At 38.1% G+C, this 15,624-nt stretch overlaps 1 protein-coding gene across 1 annotated transcript; it reads left to right on the top strand.

Annotated features, from left to right (window-relative positions):
• The first annotated feature begins 8,147 nt into the window (after positions 1 to 8,147).
• DMAC1 (distal membrane arm assembly component 1) lies at positions 8,148 to 9,511 on the top strand. Its single transcript, XM_077911918.1, has 2 exons — positions 8,148 to 8,482; positions 9,235 to 9,511. Exons 1-2 carry the CDS (start codon positions 8,209 to 8,211, stop codon positions 9,297 to 9,299), a joined length of 339 nt encoding a protein of 112 aa, XP_077768044.1. The 5' UTR covers positions 8,148 to 8,208; the 3' UTR covers positions 9,300 to 9,511.
• The last annotated feature ends 6,113 nt before the right edge of the window (positions 9,512 to 15,624 follow it).

Below are 15,624 nucleotides of genomic sequence, written 5' to 3'. Positions count from 1 at the left end.
GAATGCACACTGTCTCTGTGGCAGTGTAGAAGAAAAAAAACTCTGGATTAAAAAAGGAAACCCCCCAAAGTTGCTTGTTCCATTCACTGGGAAGAAAAAAGGGGGACATAAATTCACGTAAGACTCCTTGAGCCAAGAAGATAATCCCAACTGGCCTGCAGTACAGTTCTGGCTCTGTCCTGATGTACCTACTCCTAATAGAGATGGGAAAATCCACCTTTTCAAAGATGCTTCATAAACAGGGGAGTCAAAACAGGATGTTCAAAGATACACTAAGGAACAAAAGGAAAAGAATAGAAGAAGCAAGAAAAATAAATGGTAAATTCATAATAACACTCAGAAACATATTGTCATGGAGCATACAAAAATAATGACCAAACATTTCTCCATGAATTTTAAAAATTTAAAAACCAGCCAATTCTCTGAAGCAAGCTCAAAACACAAATAAAAGAACTTACAGACAAGATAACTAGACAGCAGGAAAAGATAAAATATGAGTTGTCAGAATTCAAGTGAAACAGTAGGAGAAGTAAACAAAAGTATCAAAGGATTATAAGGAAAAAAAATAGAGGAATCTGAGAGAGAACAGACATTGCTATAAACACATCAGGGAGCAAAGCAAAAATAAATAAGAAAACAAATGAAAAAAAATTTAAGAAAATTAAGGAAGATATAATAAAGTATATAATTGGAATCCTTGAAGAACAAAGAAAAAAAACAAATATTAAAGAGCAGATCCATATTGACAATAGTATAGGAGGAAGAAATACTGTGATGATTACTCTGCTGAGCCCACACTAAACTTCCAGGGCACAGGTGAGGGGTTGCATGCAGCATGTCACACCGCCTTGTCATTCTTCACATGCTGATGTTGCAGTCCATGACTCTCTGGCCACTGCCCTTCCCAAGGTCTATGGAAGTAATGACATCAACAAAGTAGAAAACACTGCTGGCTGCAGGAAAATATGTGGTATCTATTTCTTGTCACAAAAAGGCAAACATGTAGCTTTCTGAATCCATGAGCTGACATGGTCTGAACTGGCCCATTTCTCATTTTATTTGCAAATGGACTGTTGCATGAAGCAGCTACTGCTCATTCTGGAGAGGGGGAAAAGAGAGAAGCATGTGGAAGTATGAAAGCCCAACAGAATATGGACAAGGATGTTGCTCCTCATCTTCAGGCATCTCCAACCCTCTGTTGTGGAATTTAAAAGCCCACGTCCTTTTTTTTTTTTTTTTTCTGGTAATTGAGGCTCACCACAAAGACATACCTCCAGAAGTTAGGGGGGATGGTGGTTATGCAAACCTATTTTTTAGATGTGGTAATATAATAAGCCAACTTAGCCAAATATTAGAAACAAAGCTCTAAAAGATGATCAAATACTTATAACTGAGCAGATAACTAAAATTGCATACCTAAAGAGGCAGGCGGCATTCCTTGCGGCTAAAAATGAAAAAAGGTCAGTCCTCAAAAAGGCCCAATAAAAAAGGAACTGTAGATGCTGATTTTCTAGGAAGAAAATATGAAGCTTGTAATCACATGTAAAAACACATCATCAGTCTAGCAGAAGTCTGAAGCAAATATAGGGACATCCAAGGACATGCTGATACCCAGTCTTTAGTTTTTCATCTCTAAAACTTCCTTAGAGAAATATCTTCTTGTGAACATTCTGAAAGGGCCTATATTCAAGTAAAATAAACGAGCACATGAGAGGAGGAAAGGAGGTGAAATAATGTAGTTCATACACAACAACAACATACAGAAAACTACTACCATGCCAGGATACTCCCCTGACATGTCAGTATTTCAGAAGAAAATGTAGATTCCTGACTTAGAAAAAAATCACTGTGAAATACTTGGTATATCTAATTTTGGTAAATACTAAAATCTTAGAGGTTCAGTTTATCCTATTTTAAACCAAATAATTACTAGGAGATCTTTACCAAGAAACAATTATTTTTCTTTTCTTAGGGTTATAAGTGTAAAAAATGTATTTTGTGTACTAATATACAATGTCATAAAGGATCACTCAACATTCAATTTTTAATGAAAGCCTAGGGTTCTCTGTAATCGTTTAGTTATGCAAATTTTATTCATTCATATGAGGTATTTAAATTACATATCTTAAAAAATAAATAAATAAATAAATTACATATCTTTCTAGTTAAAACTATATGTACCACCTTTTGAGATTCATTAACCACAAAGATTACACTATGATTAACAGAACTCTTTAAATTTCTATTTTATAAGGAAAGAAACAAATGATTAGTGTTTCTTTTTTCCTAATTACCAGTTCACATAATTAATCAGGATGCCTTGGTAAATTTAACTTTTTGTTCGTTTTATGGTGTATTATTTTGAAAATATTAAATGAATTATCCTTCCATCTTCAATAATGTACGGGTGGCTGTATTTGGTGACAAAGAAAAAAATAAAATAATTGTGCCTTGAAAGATATAATTCAGATAAACGTTCTTGAAATAAAGATAAGAGAATGTGTATATATATAGATATATATACATATATGTATATTTGTCTTTAAAATATGGAATTATATAATATATAATAATATACAATAATACAAATATATAACATACGATAATAGATACTGTTTATGCCTGGAAATCTGAACTAGAATAGTCAGCAAATATATGTGGGACCCAGGAAATTTAACAAAAATCCCCTACCCCTGGACAAGCGAGCAGGACTAACTCCATTTTGTGCTGCACCCACCACCTCCTGTATGCCCCCCACATGATCTGCTTATTGCTTAAGGTGCTCCCCCACCCTAGTCAAGCTGCTGGGCACACCCTTACCAGAAACCGCTTTATTAGAATGTAAACCCCGCCTTTTGCCCACCAAACCTGCACACCAATTCTGACCATAGTGATAGGCTAGTTCAAACGGTCACTATAGGGTAAATTGTAATTCAGTTGGCCACCTGCTTGTGGACCGACATGACTGTGCAACTTTCTGCCTATGTTACAATCCCATTGGCCACTGGCCCCTACAAAGCTGCTAGGCCTCTTAGCCTCGGGGTCCAAGTCCCTGCTCCACTGTGTCGGGTATACTTGGACCCAAGCTCTAGGTTGTAAATAAACCCTCATGTGTTTGCATAGGTGTTGGCTCCTTGGTGGTTTCTCGGATTTGCAATCTTGGGCACAACAATATATCCCGGTAAAATGTTATTGGATTTCAACAACTTTACAGAGGAAGGGAAGGGAGGGGAGGTGAGGGAGGTCATGGTGCCTTCTGTTCTCTGTGTACCCTTTACACAGTATTTATAATGACATATGTGACTATATTTAGGGTCTGCCCAGATAATCCAGCATAATAATCCCTCTATTTCAAGATCCCAAGGATTAGCATTTATAGATTCCACATAGGTTATAAAGAAATTAAGGTAATTGTAAGGGGCTACTCTTCTCAATTTAGTGCAAATAAACTGGAAAACTGGGATGAAGTAGATAATGTTCCATAAACTTATAATTTGCCAAAACTCTTTGCAGTATAAAATTTAAACATATTTCTAAAATATAAAGAAATGTGTCAAAGAACCTTCTTCCACATTCCTTCCTTCCCCCACCAAAATAATAAAGTGACTGAAGTAGGCAATATCACAAGGAAATTCTAAGAAAACCTTTAAAAAAAACATAATTCCAGTGGTATTTTAACTGTTGTAATGTATAGAAAAAGAATGCTCCCAAATTTTGTTTTTGAAGTGGGTATAAAGTATTCCTCAAAGTCAACTAGAATTGCATAAAAAGAAAACAATCAATCACATTTCAAAAGTTCACCAGAAGGCACCGATTTAATTCAATGTTAGGATATATGGAAATCAATAATCTTCTTGTATTCAAGCAACAACTGGTTAGAAGCCAGAACATGAGGAAAAAATGCCTTAATTTCAATAACAGCACAAAAGATAAAGTTTCTGAGAGGAAATGTGTGAGATCATTATAAAAAAGACTTTAAAATGTTACAGAGGAACACAAAATAAGATATGAACAAAAGAAAAAGCCTTCCCTGTCCTTGTATAGGATGACTCAACATCATAAAGATGTCAATTCTCTCTAAATTAACCCACAATTTTCACAGAAGTCTAATAAAAATGTCAGCATCATTTTGTCAGAATAATCAAGCTAAGTCAAAAGTTCATGTGGAAAAATAAACATGTAAAAATAGCCAAGAAAAGTCTGGAATGGGAGGGAATCTTTCTCCAAGTCTTAACACATTACAAAGCTGCAGTAATTAAAATACTGTAGCACTGGCACATAAATAAATAGACAAATCATGGAGCAGAACATGAAGTCTAGGAAAGGACATATATCTATGTATGGCATTTTAGAAAAGGTGTTATTTCTAATAGGTGGGAAAAGATGGATTATTTAATAAATAGAGTTGAGAAAAATGGATTGGGGAAAAAAAGGAAAAATCCAATTCCATTCCTAACACCTAATAATAGGAGGAATTCCTATTTTCTTTAAACACTTAAAATTTTTAAGAAAAGACCAAAATGTTTAAAGAAACATTTAAAATTTTAAGTGTTTAAAGAAAAGATCAAAATACCAAGGGAAACCATAAGAAGTAGAAGGCCTTTCTAATTACATGACACTCAAAGCTATAGAAAGAAAGGTTGCTAAATTCAATTAAATATTTTTAAAACGTTCATGGTAAAAAGTACAAGCAAAGTCAAAAGGCAACTATCCTGTTGGGTGAAAAACCATGAACTTACATCACAGACAAAAAGTTAATCTCTCTAATGTATAAAGAATTCTTAGAAGTCAAAGAGAAAAACACAATCCAATGGGGGAAAAATGGGCAAAAAATATGGACAGTTGACAGAAAAAGAAGTATGAATTGCCCTTAAACATATGAAGAAGCTCACTAATAATAAGAAAAAGAAAATTAAACCTATCACATTGGCAGAAATCAAATTCATATAATTCACTGTTTGAAAGACCAGGATAGAGAAACTGATCTCACACTTGTTGGTGAGAGTGTAAATTGGTACATCTTCTGTGAAGGGCAATTTGGCAATGTCCATCAAGTTTATGAATACTATATAGCCTTTCAGAAATATATTCTAAGATATATGTTTGTGATATGATGTATGTACAAGGTTATATACTGTGGCGCTATTTGTAATACCAAAAGAGTGGGAGCAATCTAAATTTCTATTAATGTCCCTTAATATGAGATCAGTTAAATACAGTATAGTACAACCATACATGGACTACTACAGAGCCATACAAAGACCTAAAGAAGCTACTTACATATTGGCTGATATGGAATGGCCTCCAAAGTCACTGGAGAAAAGAATATACACATACACACAGACATCTCTGAAAAGACACACAAGAAGCTGATGAAACTGGCTGTATTAGAGAAGGGGAACTGGGTGGCTGGGAGACAGGAGTGTGAAGGACACTTATTATGCCTTTTGCATTTTTAAAATTCATAAATAAATAAGAGAGGTCATAAGGCTTTGTGAGTCATAAGTGCCAAAATGAACTCTAGAGATAATAACTAATAAAAAAATAAATAAATATAATAGAATGAAGTAAAGTTCTATTTCAACCTTCTCCTTCTATTTCTTTCCCTCCAAATGCACACATCCTCCTCCAATTTTAGTTTTGTCTGATCTCTATCCTTGTCCTCTCTCAAGAAGTGTTTTAACATTTCTAATAATTTTCCAATCAGTCTCATTTCAACATCTCAATTTCAATATGGGCTATGTTCAATAATAAAAGAGCTGGGATAATTTATTTGAGGCAAACATAAGAAAAGAATCACAGCTTTTGGAAGGTACTTTTAAAAAGTAATAGTTAAAATATTGCCTGTTGTTTGAAAAAATGTGTCATGGGTCATTTTAATAATATTTGTTTAGAGAATATCCTCTCCTGGCATCTTTAATTGTAATGTGCACATTAAAGAAGCTTTTAGATAAATTAATAAAGTCACATGTCAAATAATCATGGTGTCCATGGAGATGCACAAACCTATATATGAAGATATGAGAAAATATTAAAATTTATATTTCTATTATTTTATCATCCTCATAATGTACAAAGTAATATATAATTTATAAATAATAGGTATGCATAAATGTTCTGTGCTCAACTTTTTCTTTTTGCATGTGCTCAACCTTTTTTATCCACAGAAGTGCACAATCAAAATGTTTGGTAACTGCTGCCAAAAGATTTTTTTTTTCACATAAGGAGGAATCATGTGCATTACAGAGTGTTGAATCAGGCATAGTGAAAAGAAGCGGCTATAAATTGTGAATTTCTAAGTTAAATGCTATTAAACTCATTTAGTATGGAACTTAGCATAATGCTATCTGAAAATAATAGTAAATAATAGTAAATTATAGAACTTTCAAGTTAGGAAAAAGTATTATCACCTATTCCGAATCTCCTTATTACAAACATGAGGTAACCACAGTCCTACGAAAATTAAAAATGTTCTCTATGTCATAAGGCTGACTCCTGGTAACAGAGCCTGCTATAGAACCCAAATTTCTCAACACTTTGTATTTCTCCTGCACAAGACATGGGGAGAGAGACAGAGACAGAGACAGAGAGACAGGAAGATAAGGAAATGAAGATAGTCATTGAAATTAAGCAGCAGGCCAACCTGTGTTCTCATGATTGTATTTTCTCCTATTACTTTCTTTTCTCCTATGTATCCATACCTTTGGGATGCCTAGGGGGGGTTCAGTGGTTGAGTGTCTGCCTTCAGTTCCTGAGTTCCAGGATCAAGTCCTGCATCCGTCTTCCTGTGAGAAACTTACTTCTCCCTCTGCCTCTGTCTCTGCCTCTCTCTCTGTATTTCTCACAAATAAATATTTTTTTAAAAAGTCCATTCTTAAGGGATGATAAGAATTTAAACCTGCAAAAATAGATTCTATATTAACTTTTCAAGTCCATTAGCCTGATTCTGAGTTGAATTATCTCCAGGGCTCTCAAAGTAGAAATAACATGAGTATGACAAAATTGAGACATGATGCTATGAAAAAAAAAAAAAAAAGAAGAGAAATGAAAAGTACTTATCCAGGTAATTCAAACTCATTTTTAATACCTTGATTATGTTTATGTAGTCCCCTCACAATATTGATAAAGGAAATGTTCAACTTTGTATGTTTCCTGCTCTTGAGCTCCCAGAGAAGCTATACTTTAACAAGGTCAAAATGACATGGAAAACCTCAAAGCATGAGTTCTATTTATATCCCCAGCAAACATTCATCTTCTTCACTTAAAAATAAATAATAAATAAAACAGAAAATAACCAAAAATGAGTATATTGAACACAAGAAAAAAGAAACTTCCCTGGTTCGTGTAAGATTAAAGCCATACAGTCTTCCAATGTACTATAAAAACTAAGATAAATTCTATGACTTTCTAGAATGTTCTTAATCATGGTGATTTGTAATTTTTTACGTGAAGACATATATAACCTTGCACCAAAAAATTTTTCCCCCCCAGAACACTTTCTTTTTTGTGAATACTGTGTATACCCAAGGCAGCTGTCTTAACTTGGGCTGGAATAAAACTCTTTTTCCTTTCTCTTAAAAAAAAAAAAAAAAGGTTTGTTCGTTTTGCACCCACAATATGTACAGGTCGCTCGTAAGAAATTTGACTGTATTGACACTGGCATTGGTTTCAACCACAGCTATGTCAATCAGTTTTGTCAATTTTTGAGAAACTGACACCTTATTGGGTTGAGAAGACTAAATGGCTTGATGCAAATAATCGCTTAGCAAGTGTCTAGCATATAGTTAAGCACATGTACAACTTAACTCCTGAGTTACACACCTCCAGACAGGTGCAGTGACATGGTCAAGGTCTCACTTTGTATACTAGGGAAACCACTTAGAAACCCAGACTCCTCCTCTAAGGAAAGTAAAAACCAAGACATTTAGGGAGTTGACTAAGTCATAATTCTTAAAATGATTGGGGCCAGGTGTTAAGTGTGGGTGGCCTCTGGCAAGACCAAAGTTGTAGCTACAGAAATCCACCAAGCAGGTCCGCCCCATCTTTTTCGTTCGAGAAAGGCCAGAACTACATTTCCCAGCGACCCTCGGGCTGCTTCCGGTGCAGTGCGCCGGCGCTCTGCTTTCCGGCCGTATTTTTTTTTTTTTTTTTTTTTTTTTACGTCAGTTCGGCTGGAAGACTCCTGGAGCTGAAGCCGAGCTCTGGAGCATGGGGTCTTTCGTTTCCCGGTCTCAGGAGCCGATCCAGGTCGCTGCGCTTCCGGAGGCCACCCACGCCGCCGAGCCCCTGCCCCTCGCCGCACCTGGAGCGCCGACCTCTCCAGCGGAAGCCCGTCTGTTTAATGACTGCTGGAGCTGTCGCGTGCTGTCCGGGTCGGGGCTGGTAGGGGCGGGCGGGTACGTGTACTGGGTGGCGCGGAAGCCCATGAAGCTGGGATACGCCCCGGGTCCGGGCACGATTACGCAGATGGTCATCGGCATCAGTGAGAGTCGGGGCCCCGCAGGGCCTGTGGGCGGGGGGGCGGGGGAGCGGGCCGCGGGCAGGGCACGGGGCGGGGGGCGGGGGGCGGGGGCTCCAAACCGGAAGCGAGGCCGGGAGAAGGGGCTGATGGGAAGCTTTTCTCGTTAAAAAAAAAAAAAAAAAAAATCGCAGAATTTCTTGAGAACTTTTATTAGCTTCAACCTTGAATCCAGCAATAGGTATGATTATAGCAATCCCATTTTACCGCCCAACAAAACTAAGGCACAGAGACTAAGAAGTACTGTGTCCGAGGTCAGATCATCGGGATGGGACACACTGTTCAAGGTCAGAGCATCAGAATGTGACACTGTTCAAGGTCAGAGCATCAGGATGTGACACTGTTCAGGGTCAGATCCATCAAGCTGTGACACTGCTGACACCAGATCGTGGAGGAGGTCGGAGTGAGGGTGCATAACTTTGCTTTAACAGCTGGGCTCTGAAGTTACCTCCTAGACACCGATTGTAAGCCCACATTCTAGGTGTGCCATGGGTAAAGTGGCCCACAGTCCTTATCTGTAACCAATGGGGAAGTAACCGATTTTTCCCCTCCAAACTTTCTTTTCCTTTTCTGAGTTTCACTCTTTTATTAGAAAAATGTAATGGTGATGTATCTTGTAGGAGAGTTGTGAGGATTACAAATGATGGCATATATGGAAGTGCTTAGTACACTGGGCTGTAACATCCATGTAAGGCACTGTTGTTTTCTTTCCCTAGGCATTGCTTGTTGGGGTGTAATCATCCTAACAGACCCCAAGGGGAAGGCCTTCCGTGTGGATTGAAAGTACTGCCTGTGAATTTGTCATCTATCCATGTCCCCAGGACAGCAGAACAAGCATGGGACTTATGGATGTTCTGGACAGACAAATGGACGTTGAGAGACTTCAGTCCTGAGGATACTACAAGACTGAAATGTGGGCCGTTATTCTTTGGTCATGAGTGTCGTTGCCTTCTCAGGTTCCACGGAGACCAATAAATCCCTAAGAGAAGAGAACAGTTCTGTGTCTTACCTGGGGAAGGAAAGTCTAATAAAACTTTTAAAAATAATAATTAAAAAAAAAAAAAAAGGAAATAATAAGCCAAATTGGAAAATGAACTAAACTATTATTTTACTTTTTTTAAAAAATTTATTTATTTATTTATGATAGTCACACACAGAGAGAGAGAGAGAGGCAGAGACATAGGCAGCGGGAGAAGCAGGCTCCATGCACCGGGAGCCGGATGTGGGATTCGATCCCGGGTCTCCAGGATAGCGCCCTGGGCCAAAGGCAGGCGCCAAACCGCTGCGCCACCCAGGGTTCCCTAAACTATTATTTTAAATAGTACTTTTTACTTCTCCTATAATGGGGTCAACACCTATTAACACTGAATTGGCATCATGTAATGTGCAGAAGTATACACATAAAACTTTATATCTGTGTACTGCTTATAATTTCCAAGGTGTTACCACTTTAAGAGTTTCAAAGCTACTATTTTTCAAGGTGGCAAGTGAAACTTAAAAAGCAGTCCTAGTGATTTTGCTCAGGTTTATTCAGCAAGTTAGTGGTGCATCTAGGACTTGTTCAGTTCTCATTCTAGTCTTTTCAGAATGAGGATGACTCCAAAGAGGCAAGAATTATCTTTACGAAACAAAAATCAGCATATAATAAAAGACAAGTACTGAGATATTTGAGAAAAATTCACAAAAACATTTGCTTCTTTGTCCACAACCACTGGAAATGTTTCTGTGATGAAATTTCCTGCTTTTGTGATAATGACTTAAAATTTGACAGTTCATTTCTAAAGAAGTCTGCTTCCTACCAGTTTTTTTTTTTTTCCGTTTCCGATATACCCTTGCTACTCTATAATATACACACCTTTTTTCAGAGCAGAAAGATAAAAGTTCAGCTTCCAGTCCTAGCGTGTAAGTTTTAAAAGCTATGTTGAGCAAGTCCCTTCAGAACTGTTAACTCTGGTATGTAAGAATGCCTGGATCTAATGCTGAATGACTGTATTCCCAACATTTTCTTAGGTTAAACTAAAAATACATAAATCTAACTTTTGGTCTTGGATTGACCTCTGGATAGAGTAAGTCTTAAATAACTCAGTATAATTTTAACATCTCAATGTGTACTAGTATGGAAATAAATAAGCACTTTTTCCAAATAAACTTGCCTGCTCACTAGAATATTGCCAAAATATGTTTGGTTCTCCTCAACTCCAGGTCGGGGCTGGTAGGGGCGGGCAGCAAATTAACCCAAAGGGCAAATGTTAAGTGCAGCAGTGCTGCTAGAAATCACTGCTCAGTCGTGTGACAACTTGCATGTACTTCAGAAATGTGGTTTTTGAAGGACTGTTTAGGTTTGAGTAAAATAACTCTCTGCTATGTCTATGGGCAATTAAATGGAAGTAACACTCCCCCTCCCCCAAAAATAGGTTAGTTAAATTTGAAATTAATAGTTGTTTTTCTTATTTTTTAACTTTGGAAAAGTTGCTTTGATTTCTGCCAGTGCAAAGTCGGGGATACTACTTTAGTCCTGCAAAGCAGAAAGTACATATAGTATCCCTATTATCTTCCCTTTTGTTGGGGATGAAGTGGGGTAAGTAGGATAAATAGCCTCAAGGATCAGTGGGTTATTACTCGGTAATGTAAGAATACCTGTTCTTTATGATTCATGGGCTTGAGAATCTATGGAAATGAGTTTACAGAGGCTCATAATTACTTGTAGCAAAGGAGAAGAGAAAAAGTACAAAAAGGGTAATTTGAAATGATCTTACAGTTTTCCTTGAAACAAAGCAAAATGGAAACATACATGTGAACACTATGTCCAAAGTATTAACTAAACGGTTACATAGTATAAACTTTAGTAGCCCAGTGATAAATCATTACACGGGGGCACCTTCATGGCTCAGTTGGTTAAGCAGCCAAGGTGATTTTGGCTCAGATCGTGATCTCAGGGTCATGACATCTAGCCCTGCCTCTTGAGATTCTCCCTCTCCCTTTGCTCTTACCCCAGCTTGCACTTGTGTGCATGCTCTCTCTCTCTCTCTCTCTGAATAAAGCCTTAAAAAAAAAAAAAAAAAAAAATTGCATCATCTCTTGTGCCTTTTGTATATCACATTGACCAGCCTGGAATCCTGTGATCCACTAACAGTATTTATGAACTATGAAAGGACCCAAATAGAGGTTGATCCTAAGGCTCTTGCTATATGTTGGGAAGGAGAGATGAGGAGTCTCTCTTCTCAGGCCAATTGCTGAGACTGCTATTGGCAGCACTGGAGACATCCAAGTGAAGATCAATCTAAAAAGTTACAGAGTTTCACCTGACTGAGACCCTAGTCTTAGATTAAGCATTTTAGCCATGGCTTGTACTACACCTCCACCCTCAGCAATTGCTCCTTGTTCATTACTGGTTTCTCAGCCTGGCTGAGTCTGGATTAGAGGTCTCTTGAATGAAGCCAGTTGATTTGATAAAATAAATTGCTCCTAAATTAAATATATGTTCAGGGCAGCATATGTTCAAGTACCCCCAAAACCAGCCTTGGCCTCAACTGATTTATTGCCAGGACTACATTGATCAAACCGACACTTCTCAAATCTTGGTCAGGAATAGTAAGCAATTTTGAGTTGGAAGCCACTTTTTTTTTTTCAATGACAGATAAATCCTTGCCTTGACCCAGTGATTATATAGGTGTTAGGGGCACAGAGTCGGAGGTGAAAGACTTATGATTACACATCATTCAGAAGGACCCTAAGAGCATGGGGAGAAAATATGTCACTCTCTAAATGCAGGTCTCTTGGCCTTTGAGATATTCAGCAACTTGTCATTCATTTGTAGAAGGAGTGTTAGAGAAATAACTCAAAGGGCAAATGTTAAGTACAGCAGTGCTGCTAAAAATCACTGCTCATTCGTGTGACAACTTGCATGTACTTCAGAAATGTGGTAAGCAAGATTCTTAAGAGGCCTAGATCCCTGGTGTACACACACTTTCTCCCAGTTACTCAAACACCATTCCGGGTGCTGCTGTGAAGGAAATTTATAGATATGATTAAGGTCCCAGATCAGTTGATCTTAAAATAGGGAGATTATCTGGATGGGCTAATCACATAAGCCCATTAAATCTTGTTCTAGAAGTCAGAGACAAGAGAAGTTAGAGATTAGACACAAGAGGAGGATTCAATGTAAGATAAGTCCCTGCAGGACTAGAAGAAAACAAACATCCCTGTGAACTGCCTATGCGGGCCATGTGGCTAGAAGGTGCAGGACACCTGGAGCTGTTGAGGAAAGCTACAAGGGAAACTATGACCTCAGTTCAACTACAAGGGAATGAGCACTTCCAACAACCTGTAAGCTTGCATTACTTCCAAACCTTATGAGAACCAAGAACTGCAGCCCCTTGGTTTCAGTCCAATAAGACCCTAAGCAGAGTATCTAGTTATGCTGTGAAACTGTGAAATAATACATTTGTGTCATTTTAAGTCTCTAGGTTTGTGGCAATTTATTACACCACAATAGAAAATGAATACAATGACTCAGGAATGCTTTGTGATGTCCATGGCATGCCAGACCAAATATGCACTCCCATTCTGGTATTCAGGAAGTAACAAGAAGAGGCTATCCGGTAGCATTTGTCTTTACAGTTACTGTCTTTACCTGTTCTTTTGCTGGCAGCTTTCTTGGATAGTTTTTGTGTTCTGTTTTCTAGCAAAATGTTCCACTGCTGAGTTTATGTGTGTGTGTGTGTGTGTGTGTGTATAAAATTATGTGCATATATAATATACACACACATATATATATATATATCAGGGTCATGAGATCTAGCCTTGCCTCTTGAGATTCTCCCTCTCCCTTTGCTCTTACCCCAGCTCACATGTGTGTGCTCTCTCTCTCTCTAAATAAATAAAGCCTTAAAAAAAATCATTGCATCATCTCTTGTGCAATGTTCACATTATATATATAATATATATATTAATAGCTCCCTTTTTATGTGCCAAGTATTATGCTAAGTGCTTTGTAGGAATTGTTAAATCCTCTCAGCAGCCCTGTTTTACAGTTGAGATAAGCAAGGCCTGGAGAAGGTAAGAATTTTCCCAAAGCCTCAGGTGACAAAGCAGTAGTGGTTGGTGAAGAGCATGAACTGAGAGCTGGGGATTCATGTTGCTATAGTTTTCTTAGCATTCATTCTCAAAATGTTCAGATGTTAAAGTTACAGATTTTGAGTTCTGATTTTCTGGGTTTTTTTTTTTTAATGATTTTATTTATTCATGAGAGAGACAGAGAGAAAGAGGCAGAGACACAGGCAGAGAGAGAAGCAGGCTCCATGCAGGAAGCCCGAAGTGGGACTCGATTCCGGGTCTCCAGGATCACACCATGGGCCGAAGGCAGCGCTAAACCACTGAGCCACCCGGGCTACCCCGATTTTCTGTTTTTAACTTGATTATTGCTTAGTTTAATATGTATCATTAATCTCTTGATTTCCTCTTTTATTTTTTTTAAAAAAAGATTTATTTATTTATTTATGATAGAGAGAGAGAGAGAGGCAGAGACACAGGAGGAGGGAGAAGCAGGCTCCATGCTGGGAGCCCGACGCGGAACTCTATCCGGGGCCTCCAGGATGGTGCCCTGGGCCAAAGGCAGGCGCTAAAATGCTGAGCCACCCAGGGATCCCTGATTTCCTCTTTTTAATTGAGGTTTTATCACTTATCACTCTGACGGCACTTTGCATATTAATCCAGGACAAAAAAATTCACATCTCCCTGAGCAGGCTCATGCTCTTCCATGACTTTACCTGAATCTCTCTCCTGACTTTGGAGGATTCTCCTGAACTTCAGACTCTATTTCCCAGCTGCAGTAGGGCATCCTACTTGCCCGTCTACAGACACCAGTGTTCCAACTTGTCCCAAATGAACTTACCTCACCTCACTAACTACTCTTATTTGCTATCTCTGTTCATAGCATTTCCATCTCATCAGCTGACCAAGCTAGAAACTATAGAATTATCTATGGTTCTCTATTCTTATTCTTTACCTCTGATCTGTCAGCCAGTCCTGGTTATTTTAACCCTTTAATGCTCTTTTCTGAGCATTCCCATTGCTGTTGTTTTGGATGTGTTATCATCATTCCTAATGTAGATTAATACAATACAATCTTAATTTATACTTGCTTCCAGAAAACTGTTCTCATCCTCCCTCACACTCTGGCCAAAGGTTACTTTTAATCAAGTAATCTTTGGCCAGAGTGTGAGGACATCCCACCTAAAAATCTTTCAGTATCCCTGCTGCGCACAAGGTGAACTCCAGAGTCCTTGGAAGGATATGGAATGCCCTTCATTAATACACCCTCCATATCTTTCAATCTTCATTTCTTCTGCTCCCTGACTTCTGTTCCATACACCCCATGTTCCTGCCACTCTTACTTAGCCAACTCTTCCTAAAGATGTCACTCTCCATGCCTTTGCACCTTCTGTTCCTTCAGCCTAAAAGAATATCCTTTTGTCTCTCCTCCATCTGAAAAAATCCCACTTGTCCTTCCAAGCCTAGCTCAAATGTCACCTCTCTGGCAAAGCCTTCCCTAAAAAGTCTTTGTGTCATTATTTTCAGGACTGTGCAACCATTATACTTTATATAAACTTCTATCGCTACAATTAAAAGATTGCTCATTATTTATGCATCTGCCCCTCCCCACTGATTGTGAACTCCTCAAAAAGAGGATTGTGCTTTTGTCATCTTCATGTTTCTGGTCCCCAGCACCAAACATGCCAGGCATTTGGTTCATATTCGGTAAATATTGAAAAAAAAAAAAAGTAAATTAAAGAGGAAGGAGAGGGCAATGTTTGTTCCATTTGACAACTTTAGTATATCTCAGGTATAATCTCAGGCCCAAGAGCATAAACATCACCTGTGATCTCATTAGAAATGCACATTCCCAGCCCCATGCCAGATCCACTACTCAATCAGAAGCCCTAAGGGCAGGTCCCAATCTATATTTTAATAAGCCCTTTGGCTGGTTCAAATGAAGGTTTAAATTTGAGAACCACTGTGTATTTGAACCTGAATGATGTGTACAAACAGATCTCAACTGTAATGTAATGGAAAAAATCATCTGACTGAAGCCATGAGACTCAGGT

This window comes from Canis aureus, chromosome 10 (genome assembly GCF_053574225.1).
Source record: "Canis aureus isolate CA01 chromosome 10, VMU_Caureus_v.1.0, whole genome shotgun sequence".
NCBI classification, from domain to species: domain Eukaryota; kingdom Metazoa; phylum Chordata; class Mammalia; order Carnivora; family Canidae; genus Canis; species Canis aureus.
The sequence above is the reverse complement of the archived record's forward strand: the minus strand, read 5'-3'. Positions and strand labels throughout refer to the sequence as shown.